Consider the following 14,096-nt stretch of genomic DNA (forward strand, 5'->3'; position numbering starts at 1 on the left):
TTTTTTCCTGCCCTTTTTTTCCTGGCCTCTTGGTCTCCTTTGTTTGGCTTATCACTCTTGTATTGCTTTATCCCAGTCAGGTCCAATCTCAGGCTCTTGGGACACTATGCTGTGGTAGACTGAGGATTTAGAAATTGTCCTTGCCATAAACAGTCACCACCACCATCCAGGATGTGTCTGATCTTTACACTGGCCTTTGGGGATCTTTACATCTAGAAGCTTCCTGATTCATCTGGACAAACAGCATCCTAGGCTCCAGGTCTTCCTTGACCTCTTCTTGTCCCCATTAAATGTGACCTTCCTTATCTCCTCAGGGTTTTTTTTAAGAGATAGAGAGTTCATTTGCATGTGCTAAATTGAGTTAATGGAATGTTGAGCGTAATGGCTTAAGGGTCATTTCTCCTGAAGGATATATTTACATTTTTTATGGGGACTATAAATGCCTTAACTCCACAGAGTGGCTGACAGATGGTATGGATTTTAGTCCATACATAGTGGCAAGTTGATGGGAGAGATCTTTCAGACCAGTTACACTCTGAATATCTTCCAACGCCAACCCTCTAGGCAACGGCCTACTCTGCCAACAGCATTCAGTGTGCAGCTTTCTGTATGACTGTGGTGAAGCCACACTTCACTCTAAAGAACTAGAATCATACTCTCCCAGTTTCTGAGGCCCTACTGTGGATTCAGGGTCTCTAGATACTGCTGACAATAAAGAAAAATATTCTTTTGATATTTCCCTTTGGTATTAGTGAGAGATTCAGTGGCTTTAGCAAAACAGTCTTTGGTAGGTAGAGTTAGGAATTGGTTCAATTAGAACACTCTAGAGGAATCTGGAAGGCAAAGACATATATAAGCGTGAGAATAAGGTCAAGAGTTGAGTGAACCCTTTCCACTAGTCTCTGTGAGCTCACGTGAATAGAATTGTGAGGGCACAAGTGAAGTGAGACAGAGCATCATTCAAAAGGATCAGCAGTTAAAGGTTTACTGGTGTGAACTCTAAAAATAACATCCAAATATCAAAAACCACCCTCAAAAAAATTAGAGGTAGGAATGAGAAAGTCACCTTTGGGGGATGGTAAGTAAAAATGTCTTAAGACTGTAACAAAAATGTGAACTAGGTAAGTGAAGGAAAGGAAGGAAAGAAGAGAAAGGAGAAAATTTGTGGATATTTTCCAAAGCTAGGCTAAATGATTCAAGTTAAATATAACCAAATTGTTTAAAGCATCAGAAACTTCCCCAAATCCCGATCACTACCAAATAGAATCTTACCAGAAGCCCAGTGTATGACACTGACTAAAGCAGAGATGTTTGGTTTTACCTTGTTAACTTTAAAGTTAATATCATTAGAAGAGCCCCTTTTCTCTAAAAAAAAAAAAAAGATTTTTCAAACTATGAACATCCTCTTACCTTCAGGTATTTGTTTTTAATAGCCACCTCATTGAGTCCTCGCCATTGATCATCTTTGGCTCTGGCCTCCTTCATGTCCACAAAGTAACCAGTGACTGGAGTGCGTCCAGAGTGGATCGGAGGCTTCCACTGCAGAACCAGGGAGGTTTTCCTGACTTCACTATACTTGAGACTTTGTGGTGGTCCTGAGAAAGAGAGAGACCAATGCATAAAATTCATAATGTAGATAAGAAAATTTAAATATGCGTAAATCTAGAACCACATTTAGGGTCTTACAGCTGAATCTGATGTTGGTGTTCTTTTTTTAAAAAAAAATTTATCATTTTCATGGAAATAGGTATTTTGTGGTTATTTCACATCAAGTATCCTCAACGGGTCTACATTAACATATTAAGACAATATGGGCAGCAGGTGGGGAAGGCCAGTTCAAGACGCCCATCAGAGAGGCTGGATGAAAACTTGCCTTCAGGCTGTCCTCAGGCCTGCATTCCTCACCTTTTATCAGAAAAGTTTAATTTTGTTGCAGATTCAGTTTGATTATTTTTAGATGATAATCTGAAATTCTGCCAAATCTCAAATTAGCATGAAGGAAGCAATTCTATTTGATGGCATGTGAATATAGATAGTAATATTTCTTATAAAGGAAAAAGGAGTATATTATAAAATAGCTTCCCACAGGAGGGAATTTTTTTCCCATAAAGCAAATATCTCATATAGGGGTAAAAAGAAACTACTACAAAGAACTTTCAGCAAATAAATACAATCAATCCTGTGGGCTCTGAATCTGCGTTAAACACTGCCAGGTACTTTACATTCATTTTTCTCATTCATTCTTAAGACAATTAACAGAAAGCTCAGAGAAGCCAAGTAACTCGATCAAGCTGTTCAAGAAGAAAGCTAGTATGTCTCCCTGTTTATGTGTTCTTTGCACTCTTGGGAGAATCCAAACTACTAAAGTGATTTATCTTTGCATGACTACCAGCTGTTATGCAAGTGATATATTTACTTTTTCTTCCCTGTTTTGTTTTTTTGTTTTTTTTTTTTAAATAACAACTGATGCCTAACCAACCAATCAATCGGGCCATTGACTCACAGTGGCCCAAAAGCCAATTACAAGCACAGACTCTATCATGCTACACCGGCATTTTTCAATTGATAGCTCAATATTTATTGGGCCCTTTACTTCAACTTAAGAGTCACAAATATGCATCATCCAAATACCAATGACCTTATACAGATGTGGCATGTTCTGTTTTGAAAAGGGATTTTATGACCATTTGCTTGTGTCATCCTCAGAACTCAGGCATCCAGACAGGTAGCACCACCCTGCTTTATCAAGAAGCAATCTTGTTCTGCTTGCTGGTACCTCTTGTCTAGGAATAAGACCTAGTTTCCAAACCTAATGGGTTTGGACTTACTATGTGTGTGACCTTCTGGGTATCATTTAACCTGAGTGCCAGTTTTTTCATCTGTAAAATAAGGAATGACAAGACATTCTTAATGCTCTTGCCTATAAGAGCTTTCTTAAGTTATGGCTTGCCCAACACTGCTTAGTAAGTCAAGGGTGGATCTGAGAAATGAGAGGTCATGGGGTGGAGGATGCCCCATTCATTTCTCCTCTGAGTGAAGAGCACTCATCCTGTAACCTCTTTTACAAACTATATCTTTCTTTTTTTAAATTTTAATAATACATTTTATTTAACCTAGTATGTCCACAATATTAACAGTTTAACATATAATCAATATAAAATATTAATGGGATGTTTTATGTACTTTTTTTTATGTTAAGTCTTTGTAATTCAGTGTGCAGTTTTCATGTACAGCACATTTTAATTTGGACCAGCCACATATCAAGTACTCAATAGACACATGTGACTAATGGCTACCATATTGGACAGTGCAGCTATAGAAACTTCCTCTGAGCTGTCCCAGAGCAAGTAAGACACATCTACAACAACGTGTCTTCGAAGGAAACTACCTCTATGAAAAAAATTTTTTTAACTCTTTTTTAGAGAGAGGAAAGTGTGTTGGATACGTTTAGGGGGACAGACATTGCAAAAGGTTCATGTTCTTTTTAAACTATACCTTTGTATCAAAACATTTCCCACAGGCCTGCTCGGAATTTCTTAGTGTCTAGTCACTCACATTCTAACTTTATTCAGGAATTGCAAGGAATTAAAAACAGATATGTTTTTGTGTAGGTGACAGAAAGAATTTAAAATATATCAACTGGTCTCAAGGGTGTGTAAAGAAAAGCAGCATGTATGCCTCTCGTATTTACTGCGGTTGAGAAAGCACTTGAATTTCTCTAGGATTTCTCTTGTAATTTTTTATATACACTTGATAAAGAGGTGATACAGATAGACACTTGCTAAGTAAAGACAAAATGATGGTTCTCCAGGGGCACTAAGGTTTCAGAGAGAAGGCAGTGCTGGGACCAACCAGGATGCCCAGTGTGGCTTGGTGTTTTAATAGGGTTGATGCTGATGCCATACCAGTTGTTATACATGTTGAATACCAAACCCAGGTGAGAAAACTTAGTCATTCTGTGGCACTAAAGTATTTGGATCTCTGAAGTTAGTACAATTGGAAACAAAAGAAAACCATCCACAAAGTACATTAATGTTGTGACTTTGAATCTTAATGGTTTAGTAAATTTGTTCATATTCAATTTTTAAATTTGTTCAGTGTTATAGCTGTAAAAGAATTAAAAGCGTAGGTAAATGTGTCTGTCTTTTCCTTATTTTCTTTTCCGCCCAGCCAACCACCCCCTATGACACCCTCCAAAGGAGAATATTTCCAGTCAGTTCTAGGATCTTTGTTGTGATGTAGAGTTAGGAAAAAGCATATATATATATATATATATATATATATATAAAGGACTAGAGAGGTAGAGAATGCTTGAGAACTAAGGAGTGCAGGAAGAAGTTTTTGAGAAATTTTGCTGAGGGATATGAATCGGATGTCCTTTAACAGCCTTTAAGAAGCACAAGCAAAAACTGAAATTCTTTTTAAATGATTGTATTGCACTCAAATTGTGTGCTTCTGTCAATCGTACTCCATGCAGAGGTTGAGCTCTGGGGGCTCCAGGATTTATTTGGAATGTAAGTATAAGAAATTTATACCAGTTTTATATTGGTATCTATTACTTAGCAATATTGTAAACATATTTTATGTAAACATGAGGGGCCAAGAAAATTCATTTCCCTTAGAAGTTGTCTATATAGCTTTTAAATTTAGTTCCAAATTGTAGGTTCTGCTTGAAGAAACTCTGAGCCTCAGTGCTGAGACATGGTTTTCATGGTTTACCTGGAACAGCAATGGTCCACTCTTCACATTTAAAGCACTCGCTTACTGCTGAGGGTGCTCCCAACCCAGCGATATTCATGGCTGCCACTTGGAACTGATAGACTGTATTTTCCTTCAAGTTGCTAATCTGCAACATGGACAATATTACAGAGAATGAATGTTTCAGGTTTGTTTTTTCTAATTGTTCAACAATTTATTTATTTACCTCCTGTGTTGGACACACTCTAGGGTGATCCTCAATGAGTCATACCCGTTTGTAATCTCCTTTCCTTGAGTGTCGGTGAAACATGTGACTTCTTTCTAGTCAACGGAACATGGCAAGGGTATTGGAATATCAGCCCTATAGTTGTGTTATATCATATGGCAAAGGGGGAGGGATGTTTCAGATGTAATTAATGTCCCTAATCAGTTAATTTTGAGTTAATCGAAAGGGAGATAGATTATCCTGGGTGGGCATGACTGTGACATTGTGTTTTATAATAAGAAATATGTATTTGGTCTTCTCTCCATTCCTGGCACAGAGCTCCTAAAAACCTTGGAATTTACTAAGTGATGAGAATGATAAAGGTGTCTTTCATTATATTAATGAAGGGACTTATAGGTATGCCCTAAGTAATCTAAGTATGGGGGCTGGTTACAGGGGAACCAATCATGCGATTAGAGAGTTGGAACTTTGGGCCTCACCACTAGGACCTCTGGAGAGAGAAGAGAGACTAGAGATTGAATTCAATCACCAAAGGCCAAAGATGTAATCAATCATGCCTATGTAATGAAGTCTCCATAAAAACTAAGAAGCAACTGGGTTTGGAGAGTTTCCAGTTTGGGGAACACATGGAGGTGCTGGGAGAGTGATACTCGGAGAAGGCGTGGGAGCTCTGGGCCCTCCCCACGTACCTTGCCCTCTGTATCTTTCACCTAGCTGTTCCTGAGTTATATCCTTTTATAATAAACTGGTAATCTAGTAAGTAAAATGTTTCCCTGAGTTCTGAGTTGCTCTAGAAAATTAGTTGAACCCAAGGAGAAGGTTATGGGAACCTCTGATTTATAGCCAGTTGGTCAGATCAGAAGCTCAGGTGACAACGTGGACTTGGCACTGGCATCTCAAGTTGAGGGGAAGGCACTCTTGTGGGACTGAGCCCTTAACCTGTGGGATCTGATTCTATCTCTGGGTAGTGTCAGAATTGAGTTAAATTGTGAGACACCCAACTGCTGTTGAGAAATGCCGTGCATGACAGTGTAAGAGTAAAGGAGAAACACACAGGAGAAAGAGTGAGTTTTTCCAAAGGACTGACTTAATCAGATAGGAACTCTTAAAATGAGGTATAGGCCCTTCCTGAAGAGAGACACTGTTCTAAGGGCCTTGAAGAAGCAAACGCCATTTTGCAAACTGCTTATCCACTCACATTTGGAGAAGGGCAGCCTCAGACCTACAGCTGCAAGGAACTCAATTCTGCCAACAACCTGAATGAGCTTGGAAGAGGAACTCAAGCTCCATGTGAGAATGTAGCCCAACTGACACATAGATTTCAGCCTTGTGAGACCCTGAGCAGAGGACCCAGCTAAGCTATGCCAAACTCCTGACTCATGGAAACTGATATAACAAACATGAATTGTTTTAAGCCATGAGGTTTATGGTAATTTACTATATAGCAATAGAAAAGTAATGCAAGTACTGATGAAAGTTAAATGAATTCTAGGCTAGGAATCAAAATATTCAAATCTTTGTAATGTTTCTGCTCTTCACTGGGTGACTTAATATTTTCTATATCCCTCAGTAGGAATTGTGTTGTTGTGAGGGTAAATATATATACTAAAATTATGAATGTGAAAACATTTGCAAAATAGAAATGATGAAATATATTAGTGTGAAAAAATCTATGTGCTATAAACAATCATTTGAACATTAAAAATGCTTAATAAATGGAGGTACTGATGGAAACAGCTGAGTTAGCAAAGCTGACCTATTGTATGAATTAAGCCAAGACAAATATATATCCATGTTCCAATCTATATCTGATCTGATTATGAAGTCATAAGTTCATTCATGAAAGGGCTTATCTGCCAGTTATTTAGGGTATAAGTAGAATATAATGGCTATGTGTTATAATAACAGAATGTTATAAACATCCTTTTTGATTAAACACACACATGCACATTCCCTTTAAGAAGAAAAACTCTTTTTAATTATGGGGAAACCATGATGTAGAGAACTTGGATCTAAAAGTACTTTATTTAGGATTCAGGGTTGCACTGGGGTCCTATTAGTGTGACCAATCATTCCAGTTTTCCTGGGAGTACAGGGTTTCCTAGGACACAAGACTTTTTGTACTAAAACTAGGAGAGTCCCGTGCAAACTGAGAGGTTGGTACAATGATGTACAAACTCAGTATGTCAGAATTTAGTTACATTTCTCTGTTCTAGCAACAACAAAATAATATAAAAATATACTATTTAAAATAACACTGAAAATATGTAGAATCTATAAATAAATAACAAATAATGACCAAGGCTTTGTAGAAAATTATAAACCTTTTTTGAGACTTTAAAGAAGATCAAAATAAATGGAAATATCATATTCATGAATTAAAAGACTCCATATTTGAAAGATGTCAATTATTCCTTAGTTTATTTATAAATTCAATGCAATCCCAATCAGAATTCTAACATATTTTCATTTTTAATCTTGTTTATTGTTGTGTTTTTTTTCTTGTCCTGTTTTTTGAAGAATTTGGTAACCTAATTCCACAATTTATATCAAAGTACAGAAGGCTATTAGCCCTAGAAGAGGAAAAATAAGCTGATGAATAAAAAAAAACTTAATCTACCAGTTATCAAAAGTACAATAAAGCTATAATAATTAAATGAGTGTGATACTGGCCCAGTGGTAGACAAATAGACCAGTGGAACTGAAGAGAGAGCAGAACAGAGTAGAACAAAATAGAGAAACAGACACATGTGTAGAAGGAAACTTGATATATGATACAGATAGCCTAGCAGAATAGTAGAAAAGGACAAACTTTTCAATAGATGATGCTGAGACAACTGGATATCCATAGGAGGGGAAATGAATTTTGACCCTTACTTCACATCGTACACATTTACAGGTGAATAAATGACTTAAATGGCAAACCGTAAAGCTTTTAGAATATAATCTAGTGCAACATCTCCATGACCCTGGCATAGAAAAGGCATCTTTTTTTAAAATAAAAATATTATTATTGTCAGGCTGTAAGGACTTTTGAGACCATCTTACAAAGGAAAAAGATGATACCCTGAGGTTAACTGACTGGCCCCAGGTCACACAGCTAGGACTATGGCTTTCAGGATCCCTGAACTAAAATATATTTCTTTAGAGAGAAAAAAAAACTATGCAGAAATCACTAATGACAAAGCAAATGTTGGTGAATATAACTACAATAAATTTGACATTAAAATTAGTGTAGTTCACCATAAGGAGATGAAAAGACTAGCCACTGAGCGGGAGAAGATATATGCAACTTACATAGCCATCAAGAATTTATACTTAAAATATATAAAGAACTTCACAAGTCAATAAGAAAACCTTAGAAAAATGAGTACAAACTTTGAACAGGCATGTTATAAAGGATTCCCAAATGGACTATATGCAGAGGAAAAGATGTTCAGACTCATTTGACACCCGGATTGTCAAAACTGAAAATGTGTGAATATATCAAGTGTTGGAAGGATGTAAAACAATGGAAATTCTCATACTCTTTAGAAAAACAGCAGAGAATTTATCTAGTAAATTTAAAGAGAAAAAAGGCTCTTTGGCCCAGCAATTCTTTTAGGTAATAACTTAGAGAAGCTAGTGCACACATGTGCTAGCAGACATGTACAGGCACACCTCTGAAATATTTTGAGTTCTGTTTCAGACTACAGCAATAAAGCAAGTATCACAATAAAGTGAGTTGTAATCTTTTTTGCTGGTAGAGGATTTTGCCTTCAATTTGTAAAAAAACCCAACATCTGTGAAGCGCAATAAAGTAGAGCGCAATAAACCGAGGTATCTTACAAAAAATGTTCATAGCTGCATTATTTTATATAGATAAAGTGCAAAAATGCCCAAATATAAGTTAATAATTGAATGGACAAGTACATTGTGAGATGATCATATAATAGAATACCATACAGTATTGAAGTCATAGCTACGTGTACCAACATGGAAAAATCTTTTTAAAAAGTTGTGTTTTATGTATTCTCAGCATGTATGCGATATTTCATAAATTCTAAATGTTCAGTTAAAAAAGTGTGGCATTGAGTTGGGGAAAGTGCCGTTCCCTAGGCCTTGACCTACTCTCTTTCTTATGGCATGGGGTCCTGTGAGTGTTGGGCAGTGGTGACCTGGGTCTAGCTTATGATGCTCTAAAGAGAGGTGCCATCGGCTGTGGCAACTGTGAAACCTGTCAGGTGCTCAGAGGTGAGCCAAGATGTGGAGGCCCATGTGTAGAAGGGAAACTGTGGGTAGACCCATGTGATGTGCCCCTTTGTAGCCATCAGCGCCACTATAACAGGGAACATTTCACAGGTGGCAAGCTCAGTCTGGCCATGAGACCTTAGTCCCTTTATTCTTTGTGATTTGGATGCCGAAAGTTAAAAATCCAGAGTCATTTGGATTCTGGGACTCTTGAAGCTAGTGGCGTATTTGGTACAGATATTTTATAAGTTAATTTTTGTAAGAAACACTATTTTTCACAATAAAAATACATTTCATACTAAATAATCTAAGAAATTATTTTTATATGTATGAATCAGAAAATATACATCCTGTCTGGTCAGCCAAACTACTTCTATTTATTTTTGTATATTTTTTTTTACAAAAGTCATGTCATTGCAGGAAATGGACATTGGAGAAATGACATGAATCATTCACAAGGTGCTGGGCATGTGCATGTGAGCATGCCATCATATGTATGACACTCCACACTACAGAAGGTCACGTGCTTACCTTATATGCCTCATCACTGACGGCTTTGATGTTTGCTTCTCTCCATCTTCCCGGTACCCCATCAATTACCTCCCGATAGTTCACATAATAGCCAGTAATTTCAGCACCTCCACTCTTATCTGGCTGCTTCCATCCAAGAACCATTGAGTCACGAAAACTTTCAAGACAAGTGATATCATAGGGTGGAGATGGTGCCGCTGTTGCAATATGAATAGCTCATGAGTAGACAGAAATGCAACTATCGTTCTACGTACATTGCACTTGTTTCACTGGTGCATGCATGAGGGCCCTAGGTCTTGCAGCATAAAATGGAAACATGACACTGATCAGTATACTTGGCATCTGATTTGGTGTATGAGAAAAAAATTGACACACAGCAAAAAGTGCACTGCAATTATTATTCTAAAGATAAAAAGAACCTGCCTCTCACTTTCAGGGAGGAATAAGTTTTGAAATACTAACAGTGAAATGGTGCAATATCCTGCAAAATGATTCTGTTTCCCATAAAAAAAGAAATATTTCCCCAAAATATATGTATTTTTTTCTTTATGTCATTTTGTTTCTATTTGCTCCTTGAGGAAAATGGAATATGTATATCAGTTTCTGCTTCAATTAGTTTACTGAGAATTTTCATACATTTCCAAATAGCATTTTACCATTCAGGCATATGTATCCTTGTGAGACCTTATAAACTATACAGTTTTTGTCTACACACAGGAAAAATCTTATTCTAAAGTTCAGCTAAATGCCACCTTAAAAATTAAAAACAACAACAACAACAACAATCACAGTCTGTGATTTTTAGAATATAATACTTTTAATCACATTATTTTTAATGCAATGTTGGAATATTATTCATATAGCACAAAATACTACGTAGTTGTCACCATGTTTATTAGCGTTAGCTGGAAAAATATTTAGAGGATGTTTTAAAAGTTTTCCTTCATTTACATGGCTTTTCTGATCAACCTTTCACTCAGCTACTGAAATTACAGTTTTCAGTAACAGATGAGAGGGTGGGCTGGTGGGGAGAAATCTATCTAGATATGCGATAACATTAAAAAGAATTTTCTGAATATTTATTTGGATTACCAAAGATAAAAGAACCATCTCATTTTTTATTTAAAAGGATTCTCAGAATATTTTAAAAATCAAATATATTTGTTTCTCTCTCCCCACTCCATCAACCTCCTTCATTCTTTACATTCAAAAAACACATTCTCTCTCTCTCTCTCTCTCTCTCTCTCTCTCTGTGTGTGTGTGTGTCTCTTTCTTTCTCCCCATTTCAGAGCAATGTTGGATATGAATATCCCATCTCATACTAGTTGAAAGGATAAATGAAGGTGTCAAAAAAAATAGAGACAGTGACAGAGTTGGGGGCAGATAAGAGCCATGTTTTAATTTACCGGTATATGCTTATCATTTCATTTTTACTTGTTAAGAATAACATTGTTTCCTAGAATATATAAGACACAAGTACCAAATCTCCTAATCAGAAAATTCTTTAAGACTACTAAGAAGTAGTCTTAAATAAATCAGTTCTGGGAATGTGGATCATATATCATAGAATATAGCTATTTGTGATTATAATACTCTGTTAAACTTTTCATGGCAACTCAAAGGATAATGTTACTTATATTTATTCGAATTAAATGTGAAGGGTAATTTGAAAACCTGAAGATGAACAACAGACGCTAATAACTATGATCCTGATAAAATGTCTTTGTGAAATATTTTTCCTGTACACATACTGAATATGAATACTCCAAAGGATCTCGCATAGACTATGAAAATCAAAACCCTTCCTGCTTCCATCTCTAAAAACTTTAGCAAAATGAGACCAATGGTGTGTCTGCCTGAGAAAACAAAAAGAACTCTATAACCAAATTACTTTAAATATGCTATTGTCATTAAGCACAGTGAATTATGTATAAAAGACAAACCTATATAAAATTACTTTTACAACTCATTAGACAAAATTATTGCAAATAAATAGCTGAAAACACATAAAATTAAGAATAAACATTGATGAAAGTGAACACAGATGGAAGAATGTGATCTAGACAATGAGAGGTGAAGACACTGATGGAGACAGATGGAACGGTTTTACTCTTTCGACTCTCACCTAGATCCTTCTTCTTTTTCAGGGGGTCAGACTTACTTTTCCCCTTAAGAGGTGCTTTCTGTGGTGGTGGGATAAGCTCTTCCTGAACTGTTTCACTTACTTTACTCACTTCTGTTTGGCCCAGGTTGTGAGAGCTACTGGGTAGTGAAGGTTTGTTAAGTTTACTATCAAGTAAAGCATCTTTCTTAATAGTTGGCTGGGAGGTTTCATGCATGCCTCCCCTGGAATCTGTTAGTCCACCAGGTGCATCATTCAGTTCAGGCCACACATCTTGAGACACTCCTCCCCCTATAATCGCCAGATAACAACAGAAACACTTTAAGCCGAGACACAGTGTAAATTGCTTACGTAATAGAACAAAGAGGAAAACATTAGGACCACAAACAGAATGAAAGCAATCTTGATTTAAAGGAAATCATTTAGATTTATAAGAAATATGGAGAGCATAAGTTTCACATAATTTACATCAAGGAAACATTTCAACTTCTCCACATTCTGGAAAAAGAAGAAATGAGAACAAAAAGTCACAGACAGAACGGGAACTACTTTGATTTAATGAACCCAAGTATATACAAGAAAAGGCAAAACTCAGACATTTCTTGAAAGATATAAGCCCTATTATTCAACAGAATGGAAGAAAAAAGTACCAAAGTACACAAGAGACAGAACATCAAAGATTCTGATTTTATAACAGAGTTATAAACATTATTAAAATATTAATGGTCTGTACCTCCCAAACTCAAAGCAACATGTTCCCTATTGTTCATATTACAAGGAATGTTAAAAAGTAACATGGGATGCTAACTGAAGACAATTGATATTAAATGATCTTTCTGTTTAAATGTGTACTACTACGTGACAGATTTCATTTTTTATTGCTCAGAACTTCTTCGGTCTCTTCCCCACATTAGCTAAGATTGGGAGGTACATTATGTACATACATATAATTATTACTGGTTTTATTTTGTTAGTTACTCTGCAAGGAGAGATAAAACATATTAAGCAAACACATGTGTTTTTACAGGAATTTTAGAGGAATTTGTAAAAAGCATGTTAATGTGCTGTTAGTGAAAATAAGCCAGGCTCTGCTGCAAATGAAATGGCTTTTAGGTACAAGATGATCTGTGTTATGGGTGATATACCACTTCATGGAATTGAATGGCCCTTCACATTCCCTTGATGAGCACGAAGTTAGAATGGAGTTTCACACAATGGAACATATTTGAGGAAACTTGGACTCGTGAAGATGAAAATGCTATAAATGCACAGAATCTGGATAAGTGAGGAAGATCTGTAAAATGACAGCTATGGAAGGTTAGATGTCACCTGGAGTCAGAGAAAATGATCATCTGAGGATGGAATCATCAAGCAATATTAGAAGCTTTAAACAATTTCTGGAGAGGATGGTACCTTCTTTTATAACTTAGAAAAAATCATATTTTCCTCTACAAAGTTATGCATAAGGAACTTACCAATAGCAGCTTTTACTTCAATCGCTTCTGAATCTTGTGAATATTCACTAAGTCCAGCTGCATTAACTGCTCTGACCCGGAAAATATAACTCTGACCAGTTGCCAACCCATGGCAAGTAAATCTAAAAGGAAAGAAAGATTAAAAAAAACTTTCCAGGAGAAAAATTAGAGAAGATGATTGTTAGCTTAACTGAATGATCTGGCTTTATAAAAACAATCAGTTTTTTATTGAGATCAGATGAGATCAGGCGCATTCAGAGTGGTCTGGCCTGAATTGGTATAGACTCAGTTTTTTAAAAGGAAGAAAAAGACGTAGGGAGATCTAGGTAACATATGTGCTTTAGACAAGAGGCAACTAAACTCATTCTGTAAAACAGTGAGGAATCTTGGTTTTCCACTGAATAATTACCTTAACCTTTCTGAGCATCTGTGTGCTCATAAGTAAAATGGGGCTAATAATGCTTACATAACAACTTTTGTGTAAAGCCTGGTCATAAAGTATTCAAAGTACCTATTACAGGTCCTACATATAGGAGGCATTTAATAAATAATAAGTGGTATTAATAATATTATTAATGGCTATTTCAGGTATATACTTATGGCCATAAGGCATTGGTTGCTCCTTGTCACAGAGGCCTTGTCACTGCCTCCCTGCATGCCTGGAAAGGTACAATTACTTGAGAAATTGCATTTGAATCTGAAAATAATGTGAAAAATTGACTCCAGAACTACCATTTATATATAAGGATACAATAATGAAGTGTGAATTTATGAGCAGTTTCACACAAAACGACCTCACTCTTTAATAACAATT

General features: G+C 36.3%; 1 protein-coding gene across 1 annotated transcript in view; it reads right to left on the reverse strand.

Moving 5' to 3' along the window:
* The window catches only part of MYOM1 (myomesin 1), a 146,362-nt gene that overhangs the window by 46,813 nt on the left and 85,453 nt on the right, over window positions 1–14,096 (reverse strand). The window contains exons 18-22 of the mRNA XM_039845262.1: window positions 13,283–13,404; window positions 11,811–12,098; window positions 9,686–9,882; window positions 4,720–4,846; window positions 1,411–1,595 (exon numbers count right to left, since the gene is read on the reverse strand). Coding sequence (XP_039701196.1) covers window positions 1,411–1,595; window positions 4,720–4,846; window positions 9,686–9,882; window positions 11,811–12,098; window positions 13,283–13,404 — 919 coding nt within the window. The remainder of the gene's footprint in view (window positions 1–1,410; window positions 1,596–4,719; window positions 4,847–9,685; window positions 9,883–11,810; window positions 12,099–13,282; window positions 13,405–14,096) is intronic.

Source organism: Pteropus medius, unplaced genomic scaffold (assembly GCF_902729225.1).
Source record: "Pteropus medius unplaced genomic scaffold, Ma_sr-lr_union100, whole genome shotgun sequence".
NCBI classification, from domain to species: Eukaryota; Metazoa; Chordata; class Mammalia; order Chiroptera; family Pteropodidae; genus Pteropus; species Pteropus medius.